Source organism: Phyllobates terribilis, unplaced genomic scaffold (genome assembly GCF_046119375.1).
Source record: "Phyllobates terribilis strain yellow unplaced genomic scaffold, ASM4611937v1 Scaffold_9__5_contigs__length_417890890, whole genome shotgun sequence".
In the NCBI taxonomy this organism is placed as follows: domain Eukaryota; kingdom Metazoa; phylum Chordata; class Amphibia; order Anura; family Dendrobatidae; genus Phyllobates; species Phyllobates terribilis.
Window position 1 is genome coordinate 22,161,949 of NW_027362769.1, and position 15,834 is coordinate 22,177,782.

General features: G+C 45.3%; 1 protein-coding gene across 2 annotated transcripts in view; it reads right to left on the reverse strand.

Annotated features, from left to right (window-relative positions):
* The window catches only part of LOC141161493 (carboxypeptidase O-like), a 165,115-nt gene that overhangs the window by 56,756 nt on the left and 92,525 nt on the right, over positions 1-15,834 (reverse strand). For both annotated transcript variants that reach the window (XM_073646336.1, XM_073646337.1), the window contains exon 7: positions 14,447-14,557. In XM_073646336.1, coding sequence (XP_073502437.1) covers positions 14,447-14,557 — 111 coding nt within the window. The remainder of the gene's footprint in view (positions 1-14,446; positions 14,558-15,834) is intronic.

Consider the following 15,834-nt stretch of genomic DNA (forward strand, 5'->3'; position numbering starts at 1 on the left):
TCATACCACCCTCATGGAGTCGGTTTCTAACCATTTGTGCAGACACATGCATATTTGTGGCCTGCTGGAGGTCATTTTGCAGGGCTCTGGCAGTGCTCCTCCTGTTCCTCCTTGCACAAAGCCTGAGGTAGTGGTCCTGCTGCTTTGTTGTTGCCCTCCTACGGCCCCTTCCACGTCTCCTGGTGTACTGGCCTGTCTCCTCTTAATGCTTCCAGCCTCTGAACACTACGCTGACAGACACAGCAAACCTTCTTGCCACAGCTCGCATTGATGTGCCATCCTGGATGAGCTGCACTACCTGAGCAACTTCTGTGGGTTGTAGAGTCCGTCTCATGCTACAACGAGTGTGAAAGCACAACCAACATTCAGAAGTGACCAAAACATCAGCCAGAAAGCATTGGTACTGAGATGTGGTCTGTGGTCCCCACCTGCAGAACCACTCCTTTATTGAGGGTGTCTTGATAATTGCCAATAATTTCCATCTATTGTCTATTCCATTTGCACAACAGCATCTAAAATTGATTGTCAATCAGTGTTGCTTCCTAAGTGGACAGGTTGATTTCACAGAAGTTTGATTTACTTGGAGTTATATTCTGTTGTTTAAGTGTTCCCTTTATTTTTTTGAGCAGTGTATATCATTAAAGCGCACCTGTTAGCAGGATTGTGCTTAGTGAACCACAAACACTGTCAGATGGGCGCCGTTATACTGAGTAAAATGATACCTTTGTTGATGAAATCCATCCAGTGGTTCTTTTATAATCTTCACTTTCATTTCTGACATAATGATATGCAAGTGCTCTGGTGCTCTCATTATGTATTTATGTATGCCTATCTCTGCCTTGTGACAGGTCACTGTGCTTTCAGTGACCTGCCTGCTATTTTTTAAATACTGACTGTGTAATTTGTGTGTCATATTGAAATTTATATTACCCCAAATGGTTGCGGCGGCCAGCGCATGTGCAGTAGCATCTCTCATTTGCCGAGAGATGCCACTGCGCATGCGTGGGCCCCATTTTGCTTTTGGAAAAATAATTTGGGTACAAGGGGAAAAATTAGAACAGAGTATTGGGTTGCATAATATGGTTATACATATCAAATAAAGCATAAATATATCATCCATGCTGCAACCTACTCATAGGATATATGTATGGCCAATCGTTGAACGACTATAACCTAGGGGGTGCCGAAGCAAAAAACAACGATCATATGGCCCATTGTATAGAAAGTATGAAAAAACTTTATTCAAAATATTATTACAGAGAGTCTAAAGAGACAGAACACATGCCAAAAAATACATGCATTGCTTTAAAACATACTTAAAAACAAGCAAGTATCACGCAGGGTGCAGGTGTCCCACCTCTCAAATCACCTTATTCACTGGTGTCATGTGATGGAGAGAGTGTACTAATACATAGGGGAAACATGAACAAACCAGTATATATAATATAAATAATAATCTCAAAATTATTTATGTCACTACCCTTCATAAAATTATTTTGTATGTTATTTTATTGATGTATGAAGGGTAGTGACTAGTGTTGAGCGAGCACTAAAATGCTCGGGTGCTCGAAGCTCGGGCCGAGCTCGCCGTGATACTCGGGTGCTCGACCCGAGCAACGAGCCCAATGTTAGTCTATGGGAGACTCGAGCATTTTTGCGGTGGCACCGCCGGCAGTCTTTTGAAAGCCTAACAAGTGCCCAAAACGATAGTGACAGTGCTCAAATGACATGGGGACAGCATGGGGATCGCCCCAGGAAGCATTTCTGACCCCCAGGTCACTGCTGTCAACAACGTGGTCAGAGGTATTAATCCACTTTTACAGGCTCACAATAAAACGAAAGTGAAACTTTTTTCCTGTGAAATATGTTAAGGAACATCCTTTCCAGGGAAAAGACTTGTGTATAAGTTAAAATAAATGACCAAAAACAAAAATACTTCTCCACACCTTCGGCTATGTTCACAAGTAGCATTTTTTATGCGTTTTTGCACTTTTGTATTGCTTTCAACTATGACAAATGCATTCACCTGGAAATGTCATTTTAACATTTTACAACCTTATCTGGCCATGTGCTGTGTGACACATGCATAAAGTGCTGAAAAGACATGGGAACAGCATGGGGAAGACCCCTGGAAGCATCTCTGACTCCCAGGTCACTGTCTAAAAGTGTGCCCATCATAAGTGATCCTTGCCGCATCAGAAGATGCAGACTTGTAACTATCCCCATGCAAGTTCTAGTCCCAGGGCAGTGTTCAATTGTACCTCCCCCATTCCTTGCAATACAAGCGCAAGTATGCAGCCTGCCACCCACCCACCCCCAGGCTGCATTACCATACTGCTTGCTTGCTTGAACTTGAAATTGGGCCTTTTAGGCATGTGGAGGCAGAATCTGGCCACCACGTCATGGCTGTGTTGGCGGCCTGGAATCCATACTCAGTCCCCAGCCGCCTGGCGAACGGGTGTCCATACTCAGTCCCCAGCCGCCCCGCGGCCGAGTGTCCACATGGTCCCCAGCCGCCTAGGGGCAGTCGGGTGTCCATAAACGGTCCCCAGCCGCCCCCATTTCTCCTTGGAACATCCGCCCACACACTTTTCTTAGCCCGGCCTGCTTTAGGCAGCATTGGACGAGCCCACCAGAGAACCAGACTCCTCCGGTGGGCCCTGACTTCTCCACCGGTGGAGTTGAGAGTGCCAAGGTGAGGAGCATGATGATGATGACAGAAGTTAGCATCTGCTATGTTTTCTTTTAATGCAAGTGTAAGTGTGCAGCCTGCCACCCACCCACCCCCAGACTGCAATTCCATACTGCTAGCTTGCACTTGAAATGGGGCCTTTTAGTTTAGAGGAGGCCGAAGCTGGCCACTACCTCATGGCTGCTTCGGCAGCGAGGTATCCATACTCAGTCCCCAGCCGCCCCTATTTGTCCTGGTGTGCCTTATACATAAGATTAAGCGCGTATACCAAAACATTACCTGTGCCCTCCCCAGTGCATTTAGTGGGAAGGAGAGCCTATTCCACTGTAGTGTGTGCATGCCAAACCCCTGTTCATGGTACATGCGAAGATGCCTCCCACCTTGCACCTGTCGTTGCAGACTTGCAACTATCCCCATTCAAGTCCTTGTCCCAGGGCAGTGTTCAATTGTACCTCTCCCATTCCTTGCAATGCAAGCGCATGTATGCAGCCTGCCACCCACCCACCCCCAGGCTGCAATACCATACTGCTTGCTTGCTTGCACTTTAAATTGGGCCTTTTAGGCATGTGGAGGCGGAATATGGCCACCACGCCATGGCTGTGTCGGCGGCCTGGTATCCATACTCAGTCCCCAGCCGACTGGTGGCCCGGTGTCCCCGCTTGCTCCCCAGCCTCCAGGGGGTGGTCGGGTGTCCATTTTCGGTCCCCAGTCACCCCTATTTGTACCGGTAACCTTTCCCACACTTTTCTTAGCCTGGCCTGCTTTAGGGCAGCATTGGCCGAGCCCACCGGACTATCAGACTCCTCCGGTGGGCCCTGGCTTCTCCATCAGGGGAGTTGAGAGTGCCAAGGTGAGGAGCATGATGAGGATGATAGAAGTTAGCATCTGCTTTGTTTTGTTGTAATGCAAGCGCATGTATGTAGTAGCGGCTAGGCCTGAGGAGGTCAGCGTTTTGGCAACAAAAGGAGCGGTTCGGCTACACAGTTATAGGGCATACAGTGAGTGCAATGCCTACCAAAAATTTCGAGGCACTCCAATTCCCCTTGGAAATGACATGGAGGTCAGAGGGCGTTAACTAAACCTTTTTTTTCATTTATAGCAACTGGGTCTCCTGTGCACTGTTGGCCTAAGCAGTGAATGGAAGGCTTTCCAAAAATTATGAGGTACTGCAATGCCCCTTACAAGAGCCATGTGTGGCACCCCAGGGGTCTGGTCACCACAGTAATAGAGATTACGTCGGAGAGCAAGTGGGAGGTTTCCTGGTCAGGATCCCTTAAACATGCAACATCCTCCTGCCCCAGTCCTGGGAGGGGAGAATTCTGCCCTTATAAACTGGATCTGGGGTGGGGTTGAGTGAGTCAGAGAACAGAGAACAGTCAGAGTCAGAGTGAGAGCAAGGGAAAGTAACAGCAAGGAGCTCTGTAGGAGCTAAAGACGAGGGGCTGGAAGCTGAGCAGAGCTCGCCCTGGCAGAAGACAATAGGAACCGGACACAGGAGTCCGAAGCTGTGAGGACTTATATATCCAGCAGCAGAAACCAGCCGGCAGGGGATTTCAGGTCCTCTGGCCATAGAAGCCCGGAGGCTCAGTCACAAGCAAGGGACCAGCACCGCCGTCGTGGAGCGGAGGCTAACAGAAGGCCCCAAGTCACCAGCCATATGGGTGAGCACTACACGGTACACTCAGGGACGTGGGCTACTTCTACCCGCTTACAGCAAGGTAGCCAGGAAGAGTGCAGACAGACGGGGAGGCCTACAACTCCACCTGGCCAGGGGAACTCCTGCTTGCTCACAGACTGACCAGGCCTCCTATGCTAGCCAGTACTTCCGGGAGGGTCGACCTTATAATCATCAGTAAAGACCCTGAACTGCACTGCAAAGCCCCTTAAAAGAGCCATGCAGTACAGCATATTACAAACATAAGTCCCATTATTGGGGAGTGGGTGTCCCATGGTATTTGCTTATGCTTTCCAAGCAAAAACTGCCAAAAATTAGGACGGAGCAACTTGCAATGCCCCTTACAAGAGCCATGCAGTACAGCATATTACAAACATAAGTCTCATTATTGGGGAGTGTGTGTCCCATAGTATTTGCTTATGCCTTGCAAGAAAAAGCTGCCAAAAATTAGGACGGAGCAACTTGCAATGCCCCTTACAAGAGCCATGCAGTACAGCATATTACAAACATAAGTCCCATTATTGGGGAGTGGGTGTCCCATAGTATTTGCTTATGCCTTGCAAGCAAAAGCTGCCAAAAATTAGGACGGAGAAACTTGCAATGCCCCTTACAGGAGCCATGCAGTACAGCATATTACAAACATAAGTCCCATTATTGGGGAGTGGGTCTCCCATAGTATTTGCTTATGCTTTCCCAGCAAAAGCTGCCCAAAATTAGGACGGAGCAACTTGCAATGCCCCTTACAAGAGCCATGCAGTACAGCATATTGCAAACATAAGTCCCATTATTGGGGAGTGGGTCTCCCATAGTATTTGCTTATGCTTTCCCAGCAAAAGCTGCCAAAAATTAGGACGGAGCAACTTGCAATGCCCCTTACAAGAGCCATGCAGTACAGCATATTACAAACATAAGTCCCATTATTGGGGAGTGGGTGTCCCATGGTATTTGCTTATGCTTTCCCAGCAAAAGCTGCCAAAAATTAGGACGGAGGAACTTGCAATGCTGGCACCCTGGTGGTATAGTGGTGGTGGAGGCTGATGATGAGGAGAAGAAGATTAAACAGCCGAAACGAGGAAGCGTATACCCATGTGTGGGTGTGAAGCGGTGCATGTGAATACACCTCCCGAAATAACACAGTGGATTTGACTTTATGTTACTCTGCTGTCATTTGGTGGTGATGAGAAGTCTGGCCCAATCCAGCCCTTGTTCATTTTGATAAGGGTCAGCTTGTCAGCATTGTCAGCTGACAGGCGAGTGCGCTTATCAGTTATAATTCCCCCAGCGGCACTAAAAACACGCTCTGATAACATGCTAGCGGCAGGGCAGGCCAGGACCTCCAAGGCGTACAGAGCGAGTTCATTCCAAGTGTCCAGCTTGGATACCCAATAATTAAAAGGCACAGAGGAATCACGGAGGACGCTGGTACGATCGGCAAGGTACTCCCTCACCATCTTTTGAAACTTTCCACTCCTTGTGAGAGTACCCCGCGCCTCAGGGCCTGTAAGCTGGGCGGGTGTCAGAAAACTGTCCCAGAACGTTGACAGTGTTCCCCTGCCTCTGCTGGATTGGAGTTGCATCTCTCTCGCCTGTACGCCTTGGTTGGGCAACGAACTGTGACCTCTGCCGCTAGCGTGTTCAGATGGGAATTTTTTTAAGAGTTCTGCAGCAAGGGCGTTCTGTTATTGCCCCATTTTTGTAGACCTCGCCACCTCAGGAATAAGAGAGTGAAAGTTCTCCTTGTAGTGGGGGTCTACAAGTGTCACCAACCAGTAATGACTGTCACCCAACATTTTGACAACGCGAGGGTCACGGTTAAGGCAGCGTAACATAAAGCCAGCCATGCGTGCCAGACTGGTAACGGGCAAGATTTCCGTGTCCTCACCAAGATGAAAACTGACCATGCTCTCCTCCTCCTCCCCCCTGTCCTCAGGCCACCCACGCTGAACCGACGGTATGACACTTGTACAGGTACTACCGTCTACAATGCATGATAGCAGCTCCTGTTCTTCCTCCTCCTCCTCCTCCCGCTCCTCTCCCTCATTGTCCCCCAATGCACGTTGGGATGAGATGAGGCTGGGCTGTGTGTAATCACCCGCTACGGCTTCTTGATCCATCTCATCATACTCTGGCTGCAATGCCTCCTCTTTAATTCTCTGCAGAGAGCGTTTCAAAAGACAGACAAGTGGGATGCTGACACTAATGATGGCGTCATCGCCACTCACCATCTTGGTGGCCTCCTCAAAGTTTGTCAGGATGGTACATATGTCAGACATCCAGGTCCACTCCTGAGGTCTTATGTGTGGAGTCTGACCTGAATATCGACGGCCTTGTTGCAGCTGGTACTCCACAACTGCTCTCTTCTGCTCACAAATCCTTTGCAACATGTGGAGGGTAGAGTTCCAACGTGTGGGGACATCACACACCAGTCGGTGTGCCGGAAGCTGCAAACGCTGCTGCAACACAGCAAGGGCGGCGGAAGCTGTAGCCGACTTGCGAAAATGAGCTGACAGGCGGCGTACTTTCACGAGCAGATCTGGCAACTCGGGGTACGATTTAAGAAACCGCTGAACCACGAGGTTAAGCACATGAGCCAGGCATGGTACGTGTGTGATCTCACCTCGCCTCAGAGCCGCCACCAGGTTACGGCCATTGTCACACACGACCATGCCGGGATGTAGGTTCAGTGGTCTCAGCCACAGATCTGCCTGCTCTTTCACAGCTGTCCACAACTCACAAGCAGTGTGAGGTTTATCACCAAAGCTTATGAGTTTCAGCACAGCCTGTTGCCGCTTGGCGGAGGCAGTACTGCAATGCTTCCAGCTTGTAACTGATGTGGTGATATCTGAGATGGAGGCTGAACATGAGGAGGAGGAGGAGGATGCGCAGGAGCTGTACACTGTGGGGGCAACTCTGACTGACATAGGGCCCGCAATCCTCGGTGTGGGGAGGATGTGTTCCGTCCCAAGGTCTGACTGGGTCCTGGCTTCCACTATGTTTACCCAGTGTGCCGTCAGAGAGATGTACCGTCCCTGGCCACAAGCACTTGTCCACATGTCCGTTGTCAGGTGGACTCTCCCAGTAACTGCGTTGTTGAGGGCACGGCAGATGCTTTGGGACACGTGCTTGTGTAGTGCGGGGATGGCACACCGGGCAAAATAGTGTCGGCTGGGGACCGAGTACCGAGGGACGGCCACCGCCATAAGATTGCGGAAGGATTCCGTCTCCACCAGCCTAAAAGGCAGCATTTCCAATGCAAGCAGTCGTGAAATGTGCGAATTTAGGACTGTGGCCTGTGGGGCTTTAGCTGCGAATTTCCGCTTTCGTTCAAAGGTCTGGGATATGGAACGCTGCGGTGGGACGTGGACGTTGATGCTGTTTCTTGAGAAACTGCCATAACAAGTGAAGACTGAGAGGAGGGGGCATTTTTACATGCAGTATGGACAGGGCATTGCCTTGCACACACAGCAGGGGGTTCTATTGCATGCACAACAGTGGAAGAAGCAGTGGTGACACCCGCTGACACTGGTCGTGGACCCTGGGTTTCGCCCCACAAAGTCGGGTGCTTTGCTGCCATGTGCCTGATCATGCTGGTGGTGGTCAGGCTGGTAGTTTTGTCACCCCTGCTGATGCTGGCATGGCAGGGGGAACATATGGCCTTTTTGGGGTTATCAGCAGAGTCTTTAAAAAAATTCCAGACTCTGGAATACCTACCGCTTGTACTGGCAACGTCCCTCGTGTTGGTGTTACGGGGAACGGTTGCCTGCCTTCTGTCTGTGGCCACCACACTGCTTCTTTCTGCCTGTTGGGGTACTCTGCCTCCCTCCCCCTGTGTGCTGCTGGCCTCACTCTGCATGTCCTCCTTCCACGTTGGGTCAGTTACTAGATCATCCACCACCTCCTCCTCTTCCACTTCTGCACCACGATCCTCCTCCTCACTTCCTGGCAATTGTGTCTCGTCATCGTCCACCTCTTGTGACAGATTGCCAACGTCGACTTCCTGTGGCTGTGGCTGTTCAAATATTTGGGCATCGCAACATGGGATCTCCTCTGCCACCACTTCAAGCGTATCAGGCGAGGGGCCCAAATATGGAAATGGACCAGTGAACATCTCTTCAGAGTGTCCAAGTGTGGGATCACTTGCTGTCTGACGTCACTCGGCAAGGTGGGAGGAAGGAGCATCAGGGTGAGGAGGAGTATGCGGTCGAGACTCACGGCTACTAAGAGTTGACCGTGTGGAAGACAGACCGGAGGTGGTGGTGCCCAGGTAACTGGAAGTATTGTCTGCTATCCAATTAATAACCTGTTCACACTGATCAGTTCTCAATACTGGTGTTGTTCTGTGCTTCCCTAGTAATTCGGTCAAGAAGTGGGAGCGAGAAGATGTGGCTGTTGGTTGTGGCACATTTTCACCTTGGCCACGGCCCCGTCCTCTGCACGAACCATCACCAGAACGTCCACTTCCACGTCCCTTGCCACGCACCTTGCCCATTGTAAATGAAGTAAAATAGCTTACACTTGCACTATCAATGGAAAAAGGGTAATAAAGAGTAGATTAGAACCTTGGAAGAGGAAAACCACAGTTATTGTTTACTGGGGTATACCACACTTTTTTAAATAGAGATATTTGCGGCTGAACAGTGAGCGACACACTCAAACTGCTTTTTTTTTAGATACCAAAGGCCCAAAACTGGATAGTACAGCGATTTGACCCGTGGAACTGCGAAACCACACTGGGATGTCGGGCCTACACAAGACTATTTTCAACAGATATATTTTTGTGTCACTACAGTCAGGAGACACTACTGTTTTTCTTTACGGAAAAAACTACCAAAACCTGAATAATAGAGATTTTTTACCGTGGAACAGCAAAACCACAGTTATAATTTACTGGTGTATACCAGGCTTTTTAAAATATATATATATTTGCGGCTGAACAGTGAGCGACACACTCAAACTGGTTTTTTTAGATACAAATGGCCCAAAGTGGATAATACAGAGGTTTGTACCGTGGAACTGCAAAACCACACTTGTATTTCTTGGGCCTACACCAGACTATTTTCAAGAGATATATTTGTGTCTGAAAAATCAGGGAGACACTATTATTATTTTTATACAGCAAAAAATGCCAAAAACAGGATAATAGAGATGTTTTACCGTGGAACATCAAAACCACAGTAATAATTTACTGGTGTATTTACTTTACTGGCTTTTTAAAATATATATATATTTGCGGCTGAACAGTGAGCGACACACTCAAACTGTTTTTTTTTAAAAACAAATGGCCCAAAAGTGGATAATACAGAGGTTTGTACCGTGGAACTGCAAAACCACACTTGTATTTCTTGGGCCTACACCAGACTATTTTCAACAGATATATTTGTGTCTGAAAAATCAGGGAGACACTCTTATTTTTTTTTTTTTACAGCAAAAAATGCAAAAAGCAGGATAATAGAGATTTTTTTACCGTGAAACAGCAAAAGCACACTTCTGTCTCTCTGGCCTACACCAGACTATTTTCAACAGATATATTTGTGTCTGAAAAATCAGGGAGACACTATTATTATTTTTATACAGCAAAAAATGCCAAAAACAGGATAATAGAGATGTTTTACCGTGGAACATCAAAACCACAGTAATAATTTACTGGTGTATACCAGGCTTTTTAAAATATATATATATTTGCGACAGAACAGTGAGCGACACACTCAAACTGTTTTTTTTAGATACAAATAGCCCAAAAGTGGATAATACAGAGGTTTGTACCGTGGAACTGCAAAACCACACTTGTATTTCTTGGGCCTACACCAGACTATTTTCAACAGATATATTTGTGTCTGAAAAATCAGGGAGACACTATTATTTTTTTTTTTACAGCAAAAAATGCAAAAAGCAGGATAATAGAGATTTTTTACCGTGGAACAGCAAAAGCACACTTCTGTCTCTCTGGCCTACACCAGACTATTTTCAACAGATATATTTGTGTCTGAAAAATCAGGGAGACACTATTATTTTTTTTTTTACAGCAAAAAATGCAAAAAGCAGGATAATAGAGATTTTTTACCGTGGAACAGCAAAAGCACACTTCTGTCTCTCTGGCCTACACCAGACTATTTTCAACAGATATATTTGTGTCTGAAAAATCAGGGAGACACTATTATTACTTTTATACAGCAAAAAATGTCAAAAACAGGATAATAGAGATGTTTTACCGTGGAACATCAAAACCACAGTAATAATTTACTGGTGTATACCAGGCTTTTTAAAATATATATATATTTGCGGCTGAATAGTGAGCGACACACTCAAACTGGTTTTTTTAGATACAAATGGCCCAAAAGTGGATAATACAGAGGTTTGTACCGTGGAACTGCAAAACCACACTTGTATTTCTCGGGCCTACACCAGACTATTTTCAACAGATATATTTGTGTCTGAAAAATCAGGGAGACACTATTATTTTTTTTTTTTACAGCAAAAAATGCAAAAAGCAGGATAATAGAGATTTTTTACCGTGGAACAGCAAAAGCACACTTCTGTCTCTCTGGCCTACACCAGACTATTTTCAACAGATATATTTGTGTCTGAAAAATCAGGGAGACACTATTATTATTTTTATACAGCAAAAAATGCCAAAAACAGGATAATAGAGATGTTTTACCGTGGGACATCAAAACCACAGTAATAATTTGCTGGTGTATACCAGGCTTTTTAAAATATATATATATTTGCGGCTGAACAGTGAGCGACACACTCAAACTGTTTTTTTTAGATACAAATGGCCCATAGAACTGCAAAACCACACTTCTGTTTCTCTGGCCTACACCAGACTATTTTCAACAGATATATTTGTGTCTGAAAAATCAGAGGCACACTTTTTTTTGGGGGGGCGGGGACACCAAACGGTTAATAAGATGGGTATTTGTACATTGTGAAGGAGGAAAAAAAAAAGAGGATTTTGATAAAAAAAAAAGGATTTTTCCTGGCCCCCGGGAACTGGAGCTAAGTCCAGCAATTTCAGCAACAGGAGCAGCACACAGGACTGTAATGCAGCGTTTGCTGGTATAACCACTGTGTCTCCTATACAGCCTGCCTGCCTGATATACCTGGGATGGATATTAGTCCTGAGAAGGACTGTTTGTTTGATCTGGCAGCCTTTACAGACCCTACACTAACTATTTTGCAGGATATATCTCTCCCTAAATCAGCAGCGCTGTCCCTACACTGTCTGATCCGGAGCGACTGTGTCCAAGATGGCAGCGCCCGGTTTTAAATACTCGAGGTGACGCTGTGCGGCCAGCCAATCAGTGTAATGCCCACAAACAACATGGCTGCGGCATTACAGTGACTGGCTGGCAATCCCTGCATGTTCATTGGCTCTGTAAAGAGCGCCAAACATGCAGGGCGGAGACCCGAGCTCCCGACCGAGTAACCCGGAAATGCTCGGTGCTCGCCGAACATCCCGAGTAGCGTGATGCTCGGACGAGTACCGAGCAGTGTCGAGCATGTTCGCTCAACACTAGTAGTGACATAAATAATTTTGAGATGATTATTTATATTATATATACTGGTTTGTTCATGTTTCCCCTATGTATTAGTACACTCTCTCCATCACATGACACCAGTGAATAAGGTGATTTTAGAGGTGGGACACCTGCACCCTGCGTGATACTTGCTTGTTTTTAAGTATGTTTTAAAGCAATGCATGTATTTTTTGGCATGTGTTCTGTCTCTCTAGACTCTCTGTAATAATATTTTGAATAAAGTTTTTTCATACTTTCTATACAATGGACCATATGATCGCTGTTTTTTGCTTCGGCACCCGATAGAGAATAATTTGGGTGTAGCAATATGGCGCCGTGCAGGCGCAGTAGCATCTCTCAGTAACCGTGGGGCCGTGGCCTTAGACTTGAGCTGCAGGTAGCCACTAGGTACCACTCCTAGGCAGTCCCCGGTACTGCAACTGCTGACCCCATGGGTCAGGATAGACTTGGAGTAACTGGAAGTACAGGATATGGACTCTGTTATGCGGACTCTGTTCAGACTACACAGGTTCTAGATACTCGGGCAGAACGGATACTGACACGGAGTTACAGGCAGGGTTGGGTTCGGATAATGGAATAAGATCATGCAGGGGTGCCAGCATTAGTGTTACAGTTGCCATAGTCTTAGATACATAAGATTTTTACTTTTTTTTATAAATGTAGCTGTGTGCGATCTTTTTTGCTGTGTGGAATGTAGTTTTTATTGGTATCATTTTGATATGCATACAAATTATATGGGGAAGGTGGTAGGGAACTTACTGCCTTTGGAGTAGAGGTAGGTAGAGAGAAAATGCTCCTGCCAGTGGTAAAGTAGGAAAAATACTGCTGACAACAAGCAAGGGGTGGTTAAAAGTCAATGATATTGTCAAGGGAGGTGGAGTGCGAAGGGATTGCAGACTATTGTCAGTGTTGGAGAGATAGGGAAAATGCTGCTGGCATTTGGAGTCTGTATTAATTTAGAGGGTACAGACATGCAGTGAGGCTACTACTAATATTGCCTCAGATTATTTATCTATACCTTGGTGATCTTAACAACCCTTTCTTGTTCCATGCCTTTTCTTAACTAGTCTATGAGTCCTATTAATTAAAGCTGGACATACACATTAGATGCTCGTCAGCTCATCAATGCTTCAGCCGATTGTTTGGCTGACAGCCATCTCAGCCGACACTCCCATACATGGGAGTGCTCCTGTGTTCTCCATGAGAAAACCACCGACTGGCATTTTGGCTGATGGCTTATCTCAGGGAGAACAATGCGATCAGCAGTCCGAAATCTGACGTGAGCGATCAACATCTATCCCCACCATCAGTCAGTCGATGCTCTCATACTCATTAGACCGCCCGCCTAATTTGCTAATATTGGCGAGTTCAGCTGATATTTGTCTAATTTGTATGGGGGCCTTATAACTGGTGTTGTCTACTCCAGCCTTAAAGGGAGCCTGTCACCTGAATAAACGCAATTAACCTGCAGATATGGGGTTAATCTGCAGGTTAGTAGCATTACTAACCTGCACTGTGCAGTCACCACTCTGTGTATACCACACCCCTGGCCCCAATGCTGAGCCACTGTCATTCATGGCCAGGGTCGCGGTTATAGCCGCTGCTCTGTACGCTCTGTATACTCAGAGCGGTGACTTAACCCACGTCGGAGCCGCCCCTGTGACTGAAGCCGGAACACTGCCGGGTGCAATAAAGTTAATATTGTCCTCACCTTGTTCAACTAAGTGCATACGCTGGGCAGGTTAATAACGCTATTACCTTAATAAATCAGTCCCAGTGTGTTTTTATGACTGTTACTTAAACTGTTTCACACAAAATATTTCATATTGCTAGAAAAATCTTGCAAATAACTTGTATATTTTTAAGAAATATTTTTTAAAAATGTGCCATTTTGCTGATAAGGAACGTATTTTTGATCAGATTGTTGTCTGTGAAAAAACAGACAGCCAATGGACAACACTCAAACCAATGTTATTCAATGGGGCAGTGTGGATGTTTTATTTTTTCATGAACCAAATCTGTGCATAAAAAAAATTGCAGCATGCAGAAGTTTTTTCCATGTTATGTGTTAGATGAGACTTGCTCATTCAAGTCTACGGTTGTGGAAAAAAAAAACTAGAAACAGACCCAACATATAACATCCGATTTTTACGGATACATAAAAATGGATTACAATTGGATTGCATATGGATTTCAAATGAGAAAAAAATCGTCTGAGTTTTCTGGATGAAACTAGGACAATTTTTTATTTTCTTGTGTGAACCCGAAAAAATATATTATATGTCCTTGGTCTAATTAGAAATAAACATAATTTCTTTGGCTATATATCAGTTTTGTAATGTTTTCTAATCCTTGCATATTTAAATAATTCAAAAAGTTTATGTGCACAGTAGGTTTAATGTGCCTAAGAAATGAAATAAATGTCAGTCATGCTTCTGCAGGGGTCACACTCCAAGTACAATGAAGAAAAGTATGTATGGAATGATTGCTCGTTATTATAATGATATTATATAATTCTGAAAGTCTCTAAGATCTTACCGTGTTCCAGGAATAAAGAAAGCCATCAATATTAAGGACAGGGACAATATAGAAATCGATGTTCTTTAAAGCTTTATGTATCACATGATTGCTGCTTTGTTGGTTAAGTATCTGAAAAATAAACACAGATTTAACAGGATAATTTGCTAGGACTTCGTATAAAATTTGTCTAAAGCTTTGGACCCGATTTACCAAGGAGTTTTTGCCAAATGGCTGTCAGAAAACATCTTGAAATTTCACAAAATGTTTATACAACTTAAGAGTCTTAGGCCATGGCCCCACTATCAGTATTTGTTCAGTATTTTTTTTCAGGAGTGGGAGCCAAAACCAGGCGAGGAACAATCAGACAAAAGGTATAATAGAAACAAGTGCACCAATTCTACAATTATCTCCCACTCCTGGTTTTGGCTCCCACTTCTGAGAAAAAATACTGACTGAGTACTGACTAAATACTGATAGTGGGGCCTTGGTCTTAGAGGCATATAACTGAGGATGGCGCCATTCCAGCAGGAGGAGAACATGGATAAAGATGACATATCTTGGATTCTGTGTTTTACTTAATTCCTTTTAGTATTCTACATGCAGATTAATATATTGAAGCTTGTTGTGCATAAGCATACCTACGGTATGTACCCTGTAAATAGAATCCTTGTATACTTACCTTACCTTTTGTTATCTGTGTTACACGCATGTCACTAGGTTCAGATAGAGCGAGACGAGTTTCATGAATTCTTTGGAATCCTGGGGGAACCGTTACTTAGGGTGACCATAGGTTGCAGCTTCTCTCAGGCACACGATAGATTCAAATGCTGACCAGACACATCTGACAAGAGTCTTTTTCAACAGTTTAACAGTGGAATTTAATCTGAAGCACGGCCAGTGCAATTCAGGGATATTACAGCAACAATCTTCATTACAGTACTGTCTGAGTTTCTTGAGCAACCGGCTCCAGTAACAATACAGTAGTTTCTTCACAAGGAACAGTATTACAGTTTCTTCAGTAGCATAATTCAGCATATATTAGATCTCTTAGCAGCACAATTCTATGCATACACAACCACAGGTTTTTCCTGTGTACAACAATAGTACACAGCATTTTTAATCCTGCATGGCAATGGAGGAGGGGAGGGTTTGATGAGGGTGATGATTCCTGTGACACAATTCCTTCCAATCCTTATCTTTCTGCCCAATAATACTCTGCACTGTTAGTTCAGGGAGTTTATCTGACCTGTGTTTAGTTTCTCTCCTGATCTGAATCCTGTTCAGTTGCCTTCAGTCAGATATAGATAACACACCACCTTTCTCTTCGGCTTCAGCCAGACTACAATAACAAGTTCCCCACAATCCCCCTGGGGCTCTGCTAAAACACTTCCTGTCTCCTGTGACTG